At 48.2% G+C, this 15,506-nt stretch overlaps 1 protein-coding gene across 1 annotated transcript; it reads right to left on the bottom strand.

Moving 5' to 3' along the window:
* Positions 1–247: 247 nt before the first annotated feature.
* BANF2 (BANF family member 2) lies at positions 248–13,437 on the bottom strand. The gene is made up of 3 exons (XM_065919588.1): positions 13,341–13,437; positions 5,924–6,052; positions 248–394 (listed from the first exon to the last, which is right to left on the bottom strand). The coding sequence occupies exons 1-3, from the start codon at positions 13,359–13,361 to the stop codon at positions 248–250; spliced, it is 297 nt and encodes a 98-aa protein (XP_065775660.1). The 5' UTR covers positions 13,362–13,437.
* Between the last annotated feature and the right edge of the window lie 2,069 nt (positions 13,438–15,506).

Genomic DNA, 15,506 nt, shown 5'->3' with positions numbered 1-15,506 from the left:
AATAAAATTATTCATTCCTGGAGATAAACGTATGCTAAGAGACAGCTGGCATGATATCGGCGTAAGGTAAATGTTTCTGGGTGGAATCTGGAGGTCACGGTGCTTGTGTTTGTCCTCTTTTATTTTCTTGAGCTGCTTTTTATAACAAACCTGTGTCAATAAAGGGGAAAAGAGAAATAACGACTTGGAGCCCAGGGTCGATGCAGAGGCATTGTTTAACAGGAGGTGGCTCGTGGCCAGGCTGGGTCTACAGGAAGCAGGCCCACCATTCCTTCAGGCAGTTGGAACACTCCCGGGCCTCAAACTCGGTGGCTCCGCAGCAACAGATGAGCCACTTCTGAAACTCGGCTTCCCTCTTGTGCATCAGGAGGAACTGTCCCAACAGGACGTAAGCCTGTGGGGAGGACATAGGAAAGTACTCAGCTATGCTCTTCCTCCCCCAGTGCAAGGACACCCGAGGAAACCAAGGAGAGGACACGGGTCAGATCCAAGGGGCAGTGGCCGTCCCTGAAATCTAGGCCACAGGGACTCTATCCCGACCAGAGCCTGGCCCTGGGTGAGAGGTGCCTGCATGCCTACTCAGTCACGTCCGACTCTGTGCGACCCTCTGGACTGTAGCCAGCCAGGCTCCTCTGTCCAAGGGACTCTCCAGGCAAGAATACTGGAGTAGGTTGCCATTTCCTCCTCCAGAGGATCTTTCCGACCCAGGGATCGACCCACGTCTCTTATGTCTCCTGCAGTGGCAGGTGGGTTCTTTACCGCTAGAGCCACCTGGGAAGCCCCAGTGAGACCAATGGAGAAATGCAAACTCCTTTTCGTCAATGGGAGGAACATACAAGGTATGGAGCACGCTGAGCCTTGCCTCTCTTCCCCCCTGAAGAGTCTCTGTAGATGGATGAAAAACACACTAGTCAAAGTGCTAGGGTGTTCTCTGTTTTTCTGAGTCCTGGTCCCACATCTTCTCATTCCTCTCACGCTGTTTCATCATTGTTCCTACTGAGGGAAAAGGACCACGTGGAGAAAGAGACATCTGAGATTCACAGCCTGGCCGAGCCACTGAACAGGGAAGGCTGGAGATTTAAGGCCACATCCAGTGCCCAGCTCTCCAGCCTGGAGTGAATGGGAACCAGTGTCCAGGCCTTAAGTCCTGGGCCCTCTCCAGGAAAATCTGCTGGCATCTGGGTATTTCACTTACATAAAACCAAGCAAACTTCATCTGAACTATTAAAGGGATGAATTTTTTAAAAGACATTAAATAAAAGCTGAATTCCAGTCATAAAATACACCCGAGCATTGGAGTTTGGTTTTTGTTTTGTTTTTTTTTTTTAGCCTAGATCCAGTTTTTGAAAAGAAACAAAGGCCAGGAATTCATGGTCATTTTATCTGGTAGTTTAATCATCTTTTGTAAAAAGTAGTGTAATTGCTTAGAATCATCTCATTTTATTTTATCAGTATCCTCATCTTTTCAAGGGTGATTTTACTGAGTTTTTTTTTTTTTAATTCAACTTAAAAAAAAAAAAAGAACATTTACTGAATATTGATTGAGCCTGTTGCTTCAGTAAATGTGGGCAGTGCAGGATTGGGAAACACAGAGCTTTGTCCCGGAAAAGAGAACTCGATGATAATAGTAAGAGGCCCTTTTGAACTTCATCAACAGACTCCAGACCCCTGACATGGTTTCCTGCATCCCATCCATTCTCCAAATGGACTCACTGAGAACCCAGGAGGTTCTCCTCGGCCCCATTTCAGCACAACCCGACTGTCTGCTGCCTGGCCTGGTGCCTCTGCCATCTGCTGGCATCCATCGCTGCTCTGGAGAGTCCCTCCGTGTTCGGCAGCTAGGATGCCAGGGAGTGTGTGGCTCTCAGGACCAGAGGCAAACATTGCAGAAAACCTGCAGGCAGGAGGGCCTCTGGAGCTGGGGGAGTCAGCCTGCTTCTCTCTGCTCCCAAGGGAAGCTGGAGTCGTGGGCCCTCATCTTGGCCCTAATAGAAGCCAAGCCCTCTTGGTTTCTCTCTGGGCTCCAGAGGGGGAATTCCTACCCGGGTAGCTGCCCTCTGCCTCCTTGGCAGCACAGGAATCTGACCGCGGGGAAAGGGACACGGGCACCCTGACGTACTTTCCCACCATCTCTCCCACGCCAGCCTTTGCCCACGTGGCGGGATGGTGGCTCCAGGGAAGATGTTCCCTCAATGCCACATCCCAACTGTGAGCAGGTCTGGACCAGGCTCTAGCCTGCGTGCCCATTCCGTGCTCAACAGCAGTGATATTTGAGTCTGGGGTCCCTGTAGGGACCCACATTGGCACACAGGCCCTGTACTCCGAGGTCCCACTTGGTTTCCTGTTGTGCTGGCGCCACCTTGAAATTCCTAATGAACTTGCACCAGGGGCCTCCCATCCTCACCCTGCACTGGGCCCGGCAAATGAGCAGCTGGTCCTGGTCAACATTCATTCAATATTTCAGTCTCCACAAGAACACCCAGACTTCTCATATACAGGCACACAGTCTCAGCCCCTCAACTGTCTGCCTGACTCCCCTGCCAGCTCCCAGCTGGTCAGTGCTCTGTTGAATGCACTTGACAGCACCAGGCATTGTGTGTGATCAACAAATTTTTCTCTAACTAAATGTTACATTTATGCTGTTGCTGTTCAGTCACTGTCAGGTCTGACTCTGCAGCCGCATGGACTGCAGCACACCAGGCTCCCCTGTCCTTCACCATCTCCCAGAGTTAGCTCAAATTCACGTCCATTGAGTCAGTGATGTTATCTAACCATCTCCTCTTCTGTCTCCCCCTTCTCCCCCTGCCTTCAATCTTTCCATCATCAGGGTCTTTTCCAATAAGTCAGCTCTTTGCATCAAGTGGCCAAAGTATTGGAGCTTCTGCTTCAGCATCAGTCTTTCCAGCAAATATTCAGGGTTGATTTCCTTTAGGATTCACTGATTTGATCTCCTTGCAGTCCAAGGGACTTAAGAGTTTTCTCCAGCACCACAATTTGAAAGCATAAATTTTTCGGTGCTCAGCCTCCTTTATGGCCCAACTCTCACACAGGACATGGCCAAGGAAGCTGCCATGAGCATAGGTGGAAACTGAGAGGGTCTCTGCTCACAGCCAAGGAACCCTGGGGATCCCCAGCTTGGGGAAGGGGCTGCCATGCCCAGGCCTCCTGTGGGCAGGACACAGAAACCCAGGAGCTCAGAGGATTGTGGGGCAGAAGAATGACTCCGTAGGACATCACCACAGTGGATGTTAGCCTTCCCCGATGGCTCAGATGGTAAAGAATCCACCGGCAATGCAGGTGACCTGGGTTTGACTCCTGGGTCAGGAAAATCCCCTGGAGAAGGGACTGGCAACAGTCTTCAGTATTCCTATCTGGATAATTCCATGGACAGAGGAGCCTGGCAGACTACAGTCCCTAGGTTCACAAAGAGTCGGACACGACTGATCAACTCTTTCATTTCATGGTGGATACAGGTCATCACATATGTGTCCAAACCCATAGAATGCATGACACAGAGTGAGACCTGATGTGAACTGGTACCTGAGAGAATTCATGTCCACGTAGGTTTTCCTGTAACAAAGCTACCACTCCGAAGGTGATGCTGATGATGGGGGAGGCTGGGTGGGCGCAGGGGTATTTGAACTTTCTGCTCTATTTTGCTGTGAACCTAAAACTACTCTAAAATGATAAAGCCTGTGGAAAGCATTAGGATTTAGGAGTCTGACTGCAGGAGTCTGACTTTCTGCTGCTGCATCTGAGCTGGCTGCCCACAGCTCCCTCCTCTCTACAGACCTGTGGCCCCACCCACAGGTCTGGCCTCCCCCCTGAATCTCCTGCTCATCTTGTAGATGCTACATTGGGATTGCCTCCTGGATTCTCTTAGAGGCTCAGCCAGGCTCAAGGAGGTGATACAGGGTCTCACCACTAAGCCTCAGCATAAGCCCCCTCCCTGCTGGGTTAACTTCCTCGAAGTGATCTTCATGAGTGGTTTGTGATGAAACAACCCATGGCTGTTCTGTCCTCACTCAGGACCTTGATCAAGGCACTCAGTCTCCAAGGCCTCTGTCTCCTCCTTTGTAAAGTGAAGATTGCAACCCCTCATTCATGGCTGGATGAGGGGCCCAAAGCTAAGCCAGAAGGTGAAACGCCTGGTGTCAGTACCTGGAATCAGTGGCCCTTGCAATGAGTATATGTGGAGAGCTGGTCACAGCCAGCCAGGAGGTCGGGGACACAGAGGAGCAGGTCTCCAGAGACCTAGCCAGTTCCATCTTCCCTGTAGCCATAACTCTGTGTATTAAGTTCTCAGATACCTGGAAACTTCCCATTATTCATTCACTCCTTTGTCTTTAATATACCTGTCATCTTATCTATTTCAATTGAAACAAGTTGGAAAAGACAAAACGATAGGGACGGAAAACAAATCTGTAGTTGCCAGGGGCTGAAGGTAAGAAATGCGAAGGGTAAGGGGAAATATTTTAATGCGGTGGGATTGCTCCAGATCTTGATTGTGGTCATGGCTACACAACTGCAAGCATTTGTCAAAAGTTGCAGAACTAGGTACTAAAAAGGGTGAAATTTACTACATGTAAATTTAAATATTTTTTGAACAGAGTATGGTTGAACAAGAACAAAACCTCACAATTACAGAGACATTAAACCAATGGTGGCAGAAGCCGGAATAGCAATTATTTGTAGGAGTGGGGAGGTGGCGTTGACCAGGAAGACACACGGAGGAACTGTCTGGAATTGTGGAGGAGCCTGATCACTGGGATCACTGGGTGAGGGTGGTGGGGCTGTGCATGTGTGTCATTGTGAAAACTCACTGAGCTGAACCATCACATCAGAGTGGATGTGATACACCACAATAGAAAAGTCAAAGGGATAATAATTTCTTCTAAAAAATAACTTTTAATTTCAAATGTCTCCCCTAGTCAGACTTGCCAGCTTTTATTCCTGCTCACAAATGCCCTTCCCACCTTTATATGGAAGGAAAGAAGCAAATTCACCTCTCTCCACCTTCCTGACAATCCCACCTACCGGACATTAAACTGTGGCAGACTGGGGTGATGTTCAGAGTGTTTAATGAATGGCTCAGGGCCGTGTGTCAATCAGAAAACTACAGAACCAGCCATCCAGCTGTCCCTGGACACAGCCATGCACTGGGCTGGTGCAAACCAGACCATTAAATCACACACGCAGTGGCACCAGGGGCCCTGGGTGTCTCTGCAGCCCCTTCCTGCCCCGGCCGTGGACTGACTTTCAGAGCTAAAGGGAATGACCAGCCGCGGCCCTGCTAGTGGGGCCTCTGTCAACTGAAAGCCTGTGGGTTCCCGCCTGCCTACTTTCTTTGGGAAGAGCTCCCAGTCCTTCCTAAGGCTCACACAGCCTTGTAGCAGCATCATAGAAACAATTCTTCATACATAGACCTTTCTGATTCTATTTGCCATCCTCGAGGCCGTATCTGAATGGCTAGTGACATCTTGCAACAACTCACTTCCCCTTACTCGGGTGTACATGCCAGGCTGCTATTACTCCACCTACCGAGGCCTAATAGGAGGAGAGGGACCCTCCCCACCCAAACTTCTTCATGGGGGGCAGGGAGATCTCCCAGGTCACCCATCCTGACATATCGGCCCCAGACTCTCTGGCCGGCTCGTCTCTGTCCACCCCTGGGTGTGTGAACACCACGTGCACCTTGCACACCCAGTTGCTCTGAGCCACAGTGATCCAGTTTACGCATCTTCTGTGGACCCTGGCAGCTGCCCAAGCACGCAGGTCAGTGACGCTGAAGCCTGTGACACCCAGTCAAGTGGCCGCTCTGCTCTCTGATGGCCACTGGCAGGGACACGTGGCAGCCACTGCCATCTGACTGGGGGAGATGGGTCGGGAGGAGAAGGTAGAGAAACAGGAAAAGAGGGATTACCTTGTTGAAACCTTTGGTGACCAAGTTGATCGCCAGCTCATGGCTGATCCCGTCCACCCAGGCAACATCCTTTTCTCCGATGGGTTCAGAGAGGAAAGCTCTCAGCCTGCGAGACATGTGGTCCATGTCCTGTAAGAGCAGTGGGGGCAGGGGCGTTAGGAGGCTGGGGAACACCCTCAGACTTCCGAGGGCAGGGGGCTGGGGCCAGTGATGGTGGGCGTCCTCCCATCATCCAGCGTTTACTGGAAATTTTTAGATGCCAGGGCAATGCCCTGCTCACAAGCCTTTCCATACCGATCACTACCTGCACGGACTAAGAGAGGGGTATCAACGGCCTCAGATGAGCCTAGTAACTCCCCATGAAAAGGGTGGACTCGATGCTAAGCAGGGGTCCCCAATCTTTTTGGCACTAGGGACCAATCTCATGGAAGACAATTTTTGCATGGACTGGGGGAGGAAGGGGGATGGTTTCGGGGTGATTCAAGGGCATTACATTTATTGTGTACTTTATTTCTATTATTATTGCATCAGCTCCGCCTCAGATCATCAGGCGTTAGATCTTGGAGGTCGGGGACCCCTGATGCTAAGAACTCTGCTGGGTTCCTTTCCAACCTTCACACCCTAAATGCTTGAAGAAACAGCTTGCTTCTCTGCGCTAATTAATCTATGTTCTCCAACATTTTTTTCATATTTTATTTTAGCCTTTACCACACTCTATAATAACTGGCTGTTTGGTTGCAAGGAACAGAAAACTCTAACCGGCTCAATTATTAAAAGAGACATTATATAAGTCAGAAGCCCAAGAGTGAGATTGGGTCTGGTACAATCAGGATTGTGGATCCATTTCTCTCAGCTTTCCAACTTGGTTTCAGCTGGGGTTGGTTCCCCTTGTGGTGGTGAAATGGCTGCACTGACACTCAGATTCTCACCTTCCCCACCAACATCTCTGCTCCAAAAGAAGAAGTTTCAAAAGAGAGGGGACGTGTTTTTAGGAGTTCCAAGCAAGCTTCATCCAGCTGTACTCCCCGTCCTAGATCTGGGGGTGGAGTCAGCTTTCCCTAAGCTGGATGAGCTGTGAGTTCAAGTATAGCTCCCTGCACAAAATCAGGATTATTATGGATAGAGGGGCAGGTGGTGTGAAGTCTGTAACCATAATGTCCCATGTGGTCCACCCCTTTGACAAACTAATGTTGGTACCCTCACTTTCCCTTACATAAGCACCAGAAATAAAAATACTTGGGTATTAAATAGACTTACCCCGGGGGTAAGTCTATTTAATACCCAAGTGTTTCACCCTAAAGGGTAAAACCCCCTGATTCACTCAGTTACTGGATTCAGATTCGAGTTCATATTTTCTGGGAGATGCATCAGACTCCCCATCATGTCTGGAAGTATCTACTCACAGGATGGTAACATATGAACTAAGTTCTGAAGTTCACGGTCATCAACCTAGTCATCAGTGTTGGGGAAAAACATGCTATCTGCACCAAAGATTTCTTGGGGAGAATTCTCCGTTTGGAGAAGGAGAAGACAGGAAACACGCTCCATTGCCACTGGTCAATAGCACCTATGATAGTGGAGGTTGCTTGCCCTGACAGTGAAGGCAGGTCCTCCATTGGACAAGATGGCAGCCCCCAGTTTTGGATGTTGGTGGACCTCCTGTGTCCACTGCCTGGTTAATGTCCTAGAGGGCTTGGGGCCGATGCCTCCCAAGGAGAGCCACTGCTATAGCGATCTGCTTCTGTGGGTGCCAGCTCAGAGATTGGCCTGAGGGACAGGCCAACTGAGGCCACGAGCTGGCCACTTCCTTTGGCATCTCAGGCCCCTTCATTAACTGGCTTTCTTCTATCCAACGCCATGGCTGGTGGTTGAGATGGAGGTCTTGACAAGTCTGTATCCTCGCTCTGTGCCTTGCCTGCTGTCCTGCTCCTCAGACTCACGGCATCTGACCACATCTCTGAGGTGGGGAGGCACCCCATGTTTCCTCCTCACCCCACTGCATCCCAGGGGCCATCTTCACAGGAAGGTAAGTGCCCCATTTATTAAGCGTGACCTCCTTCAGACACGATTGCTCAGGAGAGACTTGGGAATGGGTGGCAATGTTCTTCTGGGCCCCATATTCTTTCTCTTGCTGAGTCACCTGACTTGTGTCTCATGTTGTAACTTCAGTCGGTTTCATCACCTTTCCCAACCCAGCAGGATGTGCTAGGTCACAGGTAGAAAGCCCCTCTCCCAGCAAAACTGCATTTTCATCCCTCTGCATTTTCCAGTGGACCACCTTCCCCTGAATGTGAGCCTCCTGGGGTCTCAGTGAGGATGCAGAGGTAGCCAGCATCCTGAGTACCCCATCAGATCTCCAGGGGTCAGGTCTTCATACAGGATGAAGTGGGCCCACCAGAACCTGTCGCTCTGCTCCACGAGGGTCGCTGTCCTTCTCATTTGAGGGCAGAGAGACTCAGGATTTCTGAGCGGGAGGAGGAGCCCGAGGGTGCAGGCCGGGTCAGCCACTTTGCCCAGGGAAAATTCCACTGGCTGTCCGCATTGGCCATCTGTTAAGTTAAACATCTTTGCCTATTTAAAGAATACACGGAAAGTGCAACATTGTTATCAGAGCTCCACGGCATCAAAGAGCCAGTGAGGAGCAGCACCTGCCTGTTTGCTTTTCTCCCACACCTGATTCCACTTTGATCCTCAAGACACTGGCACATAGGTGGCGATTTTTACCCTCCCCAGGCTCACTGAGAAAACATCCTTGCATTTGTTAGGGAGCCTTGGTCTGCTACAGGGGTTCTCAACTGGGGATGAATTGTCTCCTTGCCCAACACTTGGCAATGTGTCTGGAGATACACCGTCACAGCTGAGGGGGGAAACACCACTGGAGTCTGACGGTAGAGGTCAAGGTTGCTGCCACATACGCTGTAACGCTTGCAGTAGCCTGTCCACAGCAAAGGATCATCCAGCCCCAAAGTCCACAGCACCGAGGCTGAGGAACCCTGAGCTACAAGGAGCAGAGAACCCTGACCCGAACGGTCTTAAACAATAAGGGCATTTCTCATAACCAAGAAACCCATGGTGAGGTGGACCCAGGCTTTGTTTCTCAAGAACTAGGCTAGCTTGCCCTGAAGATCCCAGGATGCCCACAAAACTTGCTAGGTCTCCATCCTGACATGAGAGAATCCAAAGGAAGGATGGGCCATGTCTGCTTGGACGTCCATAGCACCTCTGCAGTGGAACTTCCCTTCCTGTTGTTAGCCAGAACCAGGCCACATGTCAGCCCTGAACCAGTCACTGACCAAGGGAGGCGGACCGCAAGAGGGGCATGAGGTCAGCCTCCCGAGCATGAGGACCCTTGGAGAACGCTGGGTTCTCCAGGAAGTAGAGAGTGAGGAAGTGGGACCCAGGTAGACGAATGACCTTGTCAGCTCCATATTCTAAAGCCTGGACTAATAGTCACACCAACTAAGGTACACACCAACCATATGGGTGGTCTTGTTGAGAATTGCAGGTTTGGATGCAGCAGGTCTGGGGTGGATATGAGATGCTCTATCTCTAACTGGTTCCAGGAAGATGTTGATACGCGGGCCCACACATCACACTGAGCAGCAAGGCATGACGTGATGCCACTTATTCTTTTCATGTTATTTTATGTTTAATTGTGGCAAAATACACAAAGCATAAAATTTACGATCTCAACCATTTTTAAGGGTACAGTTCAGTAGGGTTAAGTACGTTTATGTTATTGTGTGGCTAAGTCTCTTATCTTGCAAAACTGAAATTCTTTTTTTTTGGGGGGGGGCTCTTTTCAAGTTTTATTTCATGTGCCCACTGATGGGCACTTGGGATGTTTCTGCCTTTTGGCTATTGTGAATAATGCTGCTATGAATAGGGGTATACAAGCACCTCCTCAAGACCCTGCTTTAATTCTTTTGGGTATGTCCCAGAAGTGGGATTTTTGGATCCCAAGGTAATTTTATGTCTAATGTTTTGAAGAACCATCATACTGTCTCCCATATTGGCTATACCAATAGCATTTATTCTTAAACTTGACAGCACATTAGATCGGATTAGGAAATTGACATATTACTGATGCTTGGGTCCCTCCTTCTGTGTTTGATTTAATTAGCATGAAGAGTATCCTGAATGGTGGAATTTTTAAAAACTCCCCAGGTGATTTCAGATGCTGCAAAGTTTGAGAACCACTACTGCCTTGTCATTGGCTTCTTTCTCTTAAAACTATAAGCAGGTTTTCCAAGAGGATGGGGTTCCAGCTAAGAGGCTTTGCCAAGGTCCCTGAATGTCTGTATCGATAAATGGCCTAAGAGCAATGACATGAAGGCAGTATCTACACCCTGCTCCAACCACCAGGCGTCATATTCTCATTAGCCATCAACAGGAAGATTTAACTGTGACCCTGACAGCTTTGAAGGGCTTCCCCAGTGGCTCAAATGGTAAAGAATCACGTGCAATGTAGGAGACCCGGGATTGATCCCTGGGTCGGGATAGTCCCCTAGAGACAGGGGCTGGCTACCCACTCTGGCACTCTTGCCTGGAGAATTCCATGGACAGAGGAGTCTGGCAGCTGCAGTCCATGGGATCACAAAGAGTCAGATATGACTGAGTGACCTTTCACTGACAGCTTTGAAGTCAGAGAATTCCAGAGCAAGTAGATCTCAATAATGGTCTATCCCCCCTTTTTCAAACTTAAAAAAAAGAAGGGATCTTTACTTCAAAGGAAATTTTTCCTGGAATCCTTTTCATATCAAATAGATCGAGGCAGAATTACTCTGTTGACTCAGGAATGAACCGGGAACACCAACACCTGCCCCAAACATGGAGCCACGGCCTAGTCCCCTGGGGGCTGCCCCCGGTCCCTCTCTTGTTCAGCCTAAACCCATCATCTCACTCATGAGAACACAGAGGCCCCAGAATGCACGCAGCCAGCCGAGACCATGCGCCCAGCAGAGCGCGGCCGCCTCTGGTCCCCAGAAGAGCATCCCCTTCTAGTCAGTGGTATTTCTGGGTGGTGGAGAAGGGTGGGGGGGAGGTCGGGAGTGGAGGCTGCAGTAGGGTCTGATTAAGAGCTAGACGGTCATGTGACAAAACCACTGCAAATGCCTGAACAAAATCCCATCCCATCAAAGACTCCTGTGTTACAGGGTGTTCTTTCCAGTGACTTCATTTTAAATCTCAAAGTATTTGGGGAGGACACGTGGCAGGAACAGGCTTCCCTGGCGGTTCAGTGGTAAGGAACCTGCGTGCCAAGAAGGAGACTCAAGTTCAATCCCTGGATCAGGGATTTTCCCTGGAGAAGGAAATGGCAACCCTCTCCAGTATTCTGCCTAGGAAATCCCATCAACAGAGGAGCCTGGTGGGCTACAGTCCATAGGGTCGCACAAGAGTCAGACATGACTTAGCAACTAAACAAAACAACAATTAGAGAAGCTAGCATGGAATAAAACCTCCCCTCTTCATACTTATCTTATTTGCTTCTTTTACTCAATGCTTCCATTTTCTCTTTCTATGTTTATTTATTTATTTATTTATTTTGGCCATGTGTCTTGCAGGATCTTAGTTCCCTAACCAGGGAGTGAACCTGTGCCCCCTACAGTGGAAACACAGAGTCTTAATCCCTGGACCACCAAGGGATTACCTCTACCTTCATTTAAAAACTCAAATTCAAAGCTCTAACATTCTATGAAAAAGCTATGCAATGCCTGAAAGTTATGGAGAACATAAATAGTTCCTAAATTAAGCATATTTATGAATAAATTCAGGATCCATCCCTAAATCCTCAAAACACAGCAGCCAATGAAACTAGTGATCACTTTGGCCACAAGGACTTGTTTATAGATGAGTGTATCCCTAGCCGGAGCCAAGTCCAGGACTTCTTTTTCAATTGCTGGTAAAGAGGCTTCCTTTCTCTGCAAGGGTTACTCAGCTGGTAGAATGTCACACCAGAATTGCTGTAACCATCCCTGCCATCACCTGCTCCCAAGAACCTTCCCTTGACAGAGGATGACATATAGGAAAGTCAGATCTGAGATAAGGAGAAAGATTCCCCAGTAATCATTTGCAGGCCTGCATCTAGCCATACCTAAAGGCAGGAGCCCCTCAACTTTTTAACTACATCAGGCAATATTTTCCACTTTTGTTTAATTAGTTTAAGTTGAAATTGTGCTTTGTTAGTAAAGAGTCCTAACTAAATTCACCCTCTAGTGTTCATTCCTTCACTCACTCATTCAACAAGCATTTGTGGTGCACTGGGCCTTTCCTCGTGGCTCAGATGGTAAGGTATCCGCCTGCAATGTAGGAGACCTGGGTTCCATTCCTGGGTCAGGAAGATCCCCTGGAGACAGGAATGGCTACCCACTCCAGTATTCTTGTCTGGAGAATCCCACGGACAGAGGAGCCTGGCGGGCTATAGTCTATGGGATTACAAAAGAGTTGGATATGACTGAGCGACTAGCACTCTCACATTTTCACTTTACCAAGTGCTATGTACTACTATAGGCATGAAAGCATCTTCATTCTGCCCAGTCTTAGGGCAGGATCAGTCCCATGACTTGGGCATCAGGGATGGAAAGATTATTTTCAATGACCATTAACGCTCATCATTCAAAAATAATAGTGAGGAACTTTTCTGGTGGTCCAATAGTTAAGACTTCATCTTCCAATGCAGGGGGTGCGGGTTTGATCCCTGGTTGGGGAGCTAAGATCCCACATGCTTTGGGGCCCAAAAAAAACAAAACAAACAACAGAAGCAATATTGTAACAGAAGCAATGTTGTAACAGATTCAATAAAGACTTTAAAAAGGGTCCACGGTCAAAAACAAATCTTTAAAAAAAAAAAAAGTAAAAAAATGAAGGTAATATTTACCTTCCTCACCCTTACCTCCAACTCTACAATAGCAAACATCTTTGGTGGCTGTCTTACACATGAACTTTAATTATAGCTCTTTCTCTGGATGAGTCTACCCCTGATGCATACCCTAATAACCTCAATGATTTCGCAGGTCTTTACTGAGCACCATCTGTATGCAAGGCTCTGTGAGTTGTCTATGAACCCGTAGGACAAGTCCTTCTGTAGGTGCCTTGCCCAGAGGAAACTTGACTGGCCTGTCCGGAGGTATAACAAGGTGAACTCAGCGATAAGGGAGGCTGTTCCCTGAGGCAAGAGGGCCCCTCTTAAAGGAACTAGAAAGGAGGAGGAGGTTTGGCTCCATGGATTGCAGACCCCACTCCAAAGGCAATCTGAGTCTGAAGGCCATGGCTAGCCCCCTGCTGGGCACGCTGGTTGGCTGTCAGAGACTTACTTGAGTCTCAACCCAGCTCTGCCCATGACCAGCAGTGTGACCCTGGGCAAGAATCTTTCATTTCATATTTGTAAAATCAGAATGTTGGGTTTGCTGGAACTCACCATTCTGGTCCCTTCCAACATGGTGTGTCTTTGTTTTACAGTCTGTGGATGGTACGGAATTCACACAGGTTTCCAATCCTTATTCTGCCATTTTCAAATCCCAAATCCAAAAAGCTCTGGAAGCCAGATTTTTTTTGTTTGTTTTTTTGAAACTTCTTGGCAGCAAAACCTAGTCTGAACTGACATGAGGCTATTTATAGTCTTTATTATGCCACTTAGTGTGAATATTTATACATTTTGCCACAGGCATATTAATGGCTTTGTTTACAGGGTACTGAGCCAGACTCCACTGAGAATGGTCTCAGACACACAGAATAGGCACTATATTGCTTTTCTAAAATCCAAAAAATAATCTGAATCCCCCCCCAAAATTCCACCCCCAGCAGTTCTGAGAAAGGCTTTACAGACCGTGAGCTAAGATCACTGCCTGCAGCCCAGACCACCTGCGATAGTTCCCTGGAGAAGACACCTATCTCCCTGGCTCACCCAGACATCACCTCTCTTGTCCATGACTCTCAGCCTCCTAACCCTCTTTCCCTAAAAATACTTGCCCCTTTGTTTGAAATCCTGTCTGCCACACAGCCTTTGTCTGGGGGTGGTTCTAGCTGGGACTGTTCCTGGCTACACTTTTCTTTCATGAAACTATTTCCTCTTCTTTGGGGGCCTGTTCTCTGCAAAGGATCCAGGGGTGATCTAAAAAAAAAAAAATCACCTAAGGAATAGATGAGTATATTAGCTACCCTCCATGGACAAGACATCTGCCTTGTTACAGGTGCCTTTTTTCCTTTGCTTTTAACTTTCAATTATGGTAAAAAATATACATAAAGTAAAATTTACCATCCTAGCCAATTTTCACAGAGAAGGCAATGGCAGCTCACTCCAGTACTCTTGCCTGGAAAATCCCGTGGACGGAGGAGCCCAGTAGGCTGTAGTCCATGGGGTCACTAAGAGTCGGACACAACTGAGTGACTTCACTTTCACATTTCACTTTCATGCATTGGAGAAGGAAGTGGCAACCCACTCCAGTGTTCTTGCCTGGAGAATCCCAGGGACAGGGGAACCTGGTGGGCTGCCGTCTATGGGATCACACAGAGTCAGACACGACTGAAGTGACTTAGCAGTAGTAGCAGCAGCCAATTTTCAAGTGTACAATTCTGTAGTGTTAAGTCTATTCACACTGTTGTGTGACCCACTCTCAAATCTTTTTCATATCCATTAAACAACAGCTCCTGGGTCCTGGCAACCACCATGTTAGTTTCTGTCTCTAAGAATGTTACTAGACCTCACAGAAGTGGAATCGAACAGTATTTGTGGCTGCCTTAATTCACTTAGCCTAATGTCCTTACTGCCCACGAAAGCTCTGTCTAGTCAAAACTATGGCTTTTCCAGTAGTCATGTATGGATGTGAGAGTTGGACTATAAAGAAAGTTGAGCACCAAAGAACTGATGCTTTTGAGCTGTGATGTTGGAGAAGACTCTTGAGAGTCCCTTGGACAGCAAGAAGATCAAACCAGTCAATCCTAAAGGAAATCAGTCCTGAATATTCATTGGAAGGACTGATGCTGCAACTGAAACTCCAATACTTTGACCACCTGATGTGAAGAGCTTCCTCATTTGAAAAGACCTTGATGCTGGGAAAGATTGAAGGCAGGAGTAGAAGGGGACAACAGAGGATGAGATGGTTGGCATCACCGACTCGATGGACATGCGTTTGAGCAAGTTCTAGGAATTGGTAATAGACAGGGATGCCTGGCATGCTGCAGTCCATGGGGTCAAAAAGAGTCAGAGACCACTGAGTGACTGAACTCAACTCAACTAATGTCCTTAAGTTCATCTATTTGGGTTTCCCAGGTGGCTCTAGTGGCAAAGAACCCACGTGCCAATGGAGACATAAGAGACTCGATACCTAGGTCAGAAAGATCCCCTGGAAGAGGGCCTGGCAACCCACTCCAGTTTTCTTGCCTGGAGAATCCCATGGACAGAGGAGCCTACAGTCAATGGGGTCGCAAAGAGTTGGACACGACTAAAGTGACTTAGCAAGCATGCACACATGCTGTATCATGTGTTAGAATTTAACGCTGAATCATAATATTTCATTGTGTGCATGGACCACATTTTAGAATCATTCACCTGTTGATGGACTTCTGGTTTGCTTTCACCTTCAAG

This window comes from Muntiacus reevesi, chromosome 2, assembly GCF_963930625.1.
Source record: "Muntiacus reevesi chromosome 2, mMunRee1.1, whole genome shotgun sequence".
Lineage (NCBI taxonomy): Eukaryota > Metazoa > Chordata > Mammalia > Artiodactyla > Cervidae > Muntiacus > Muntiacus reevesi.
Note: the sequence above shows the minus strand (reverse complement) of the source record. Positions and strands in the feature narration are given on the sequence as shown.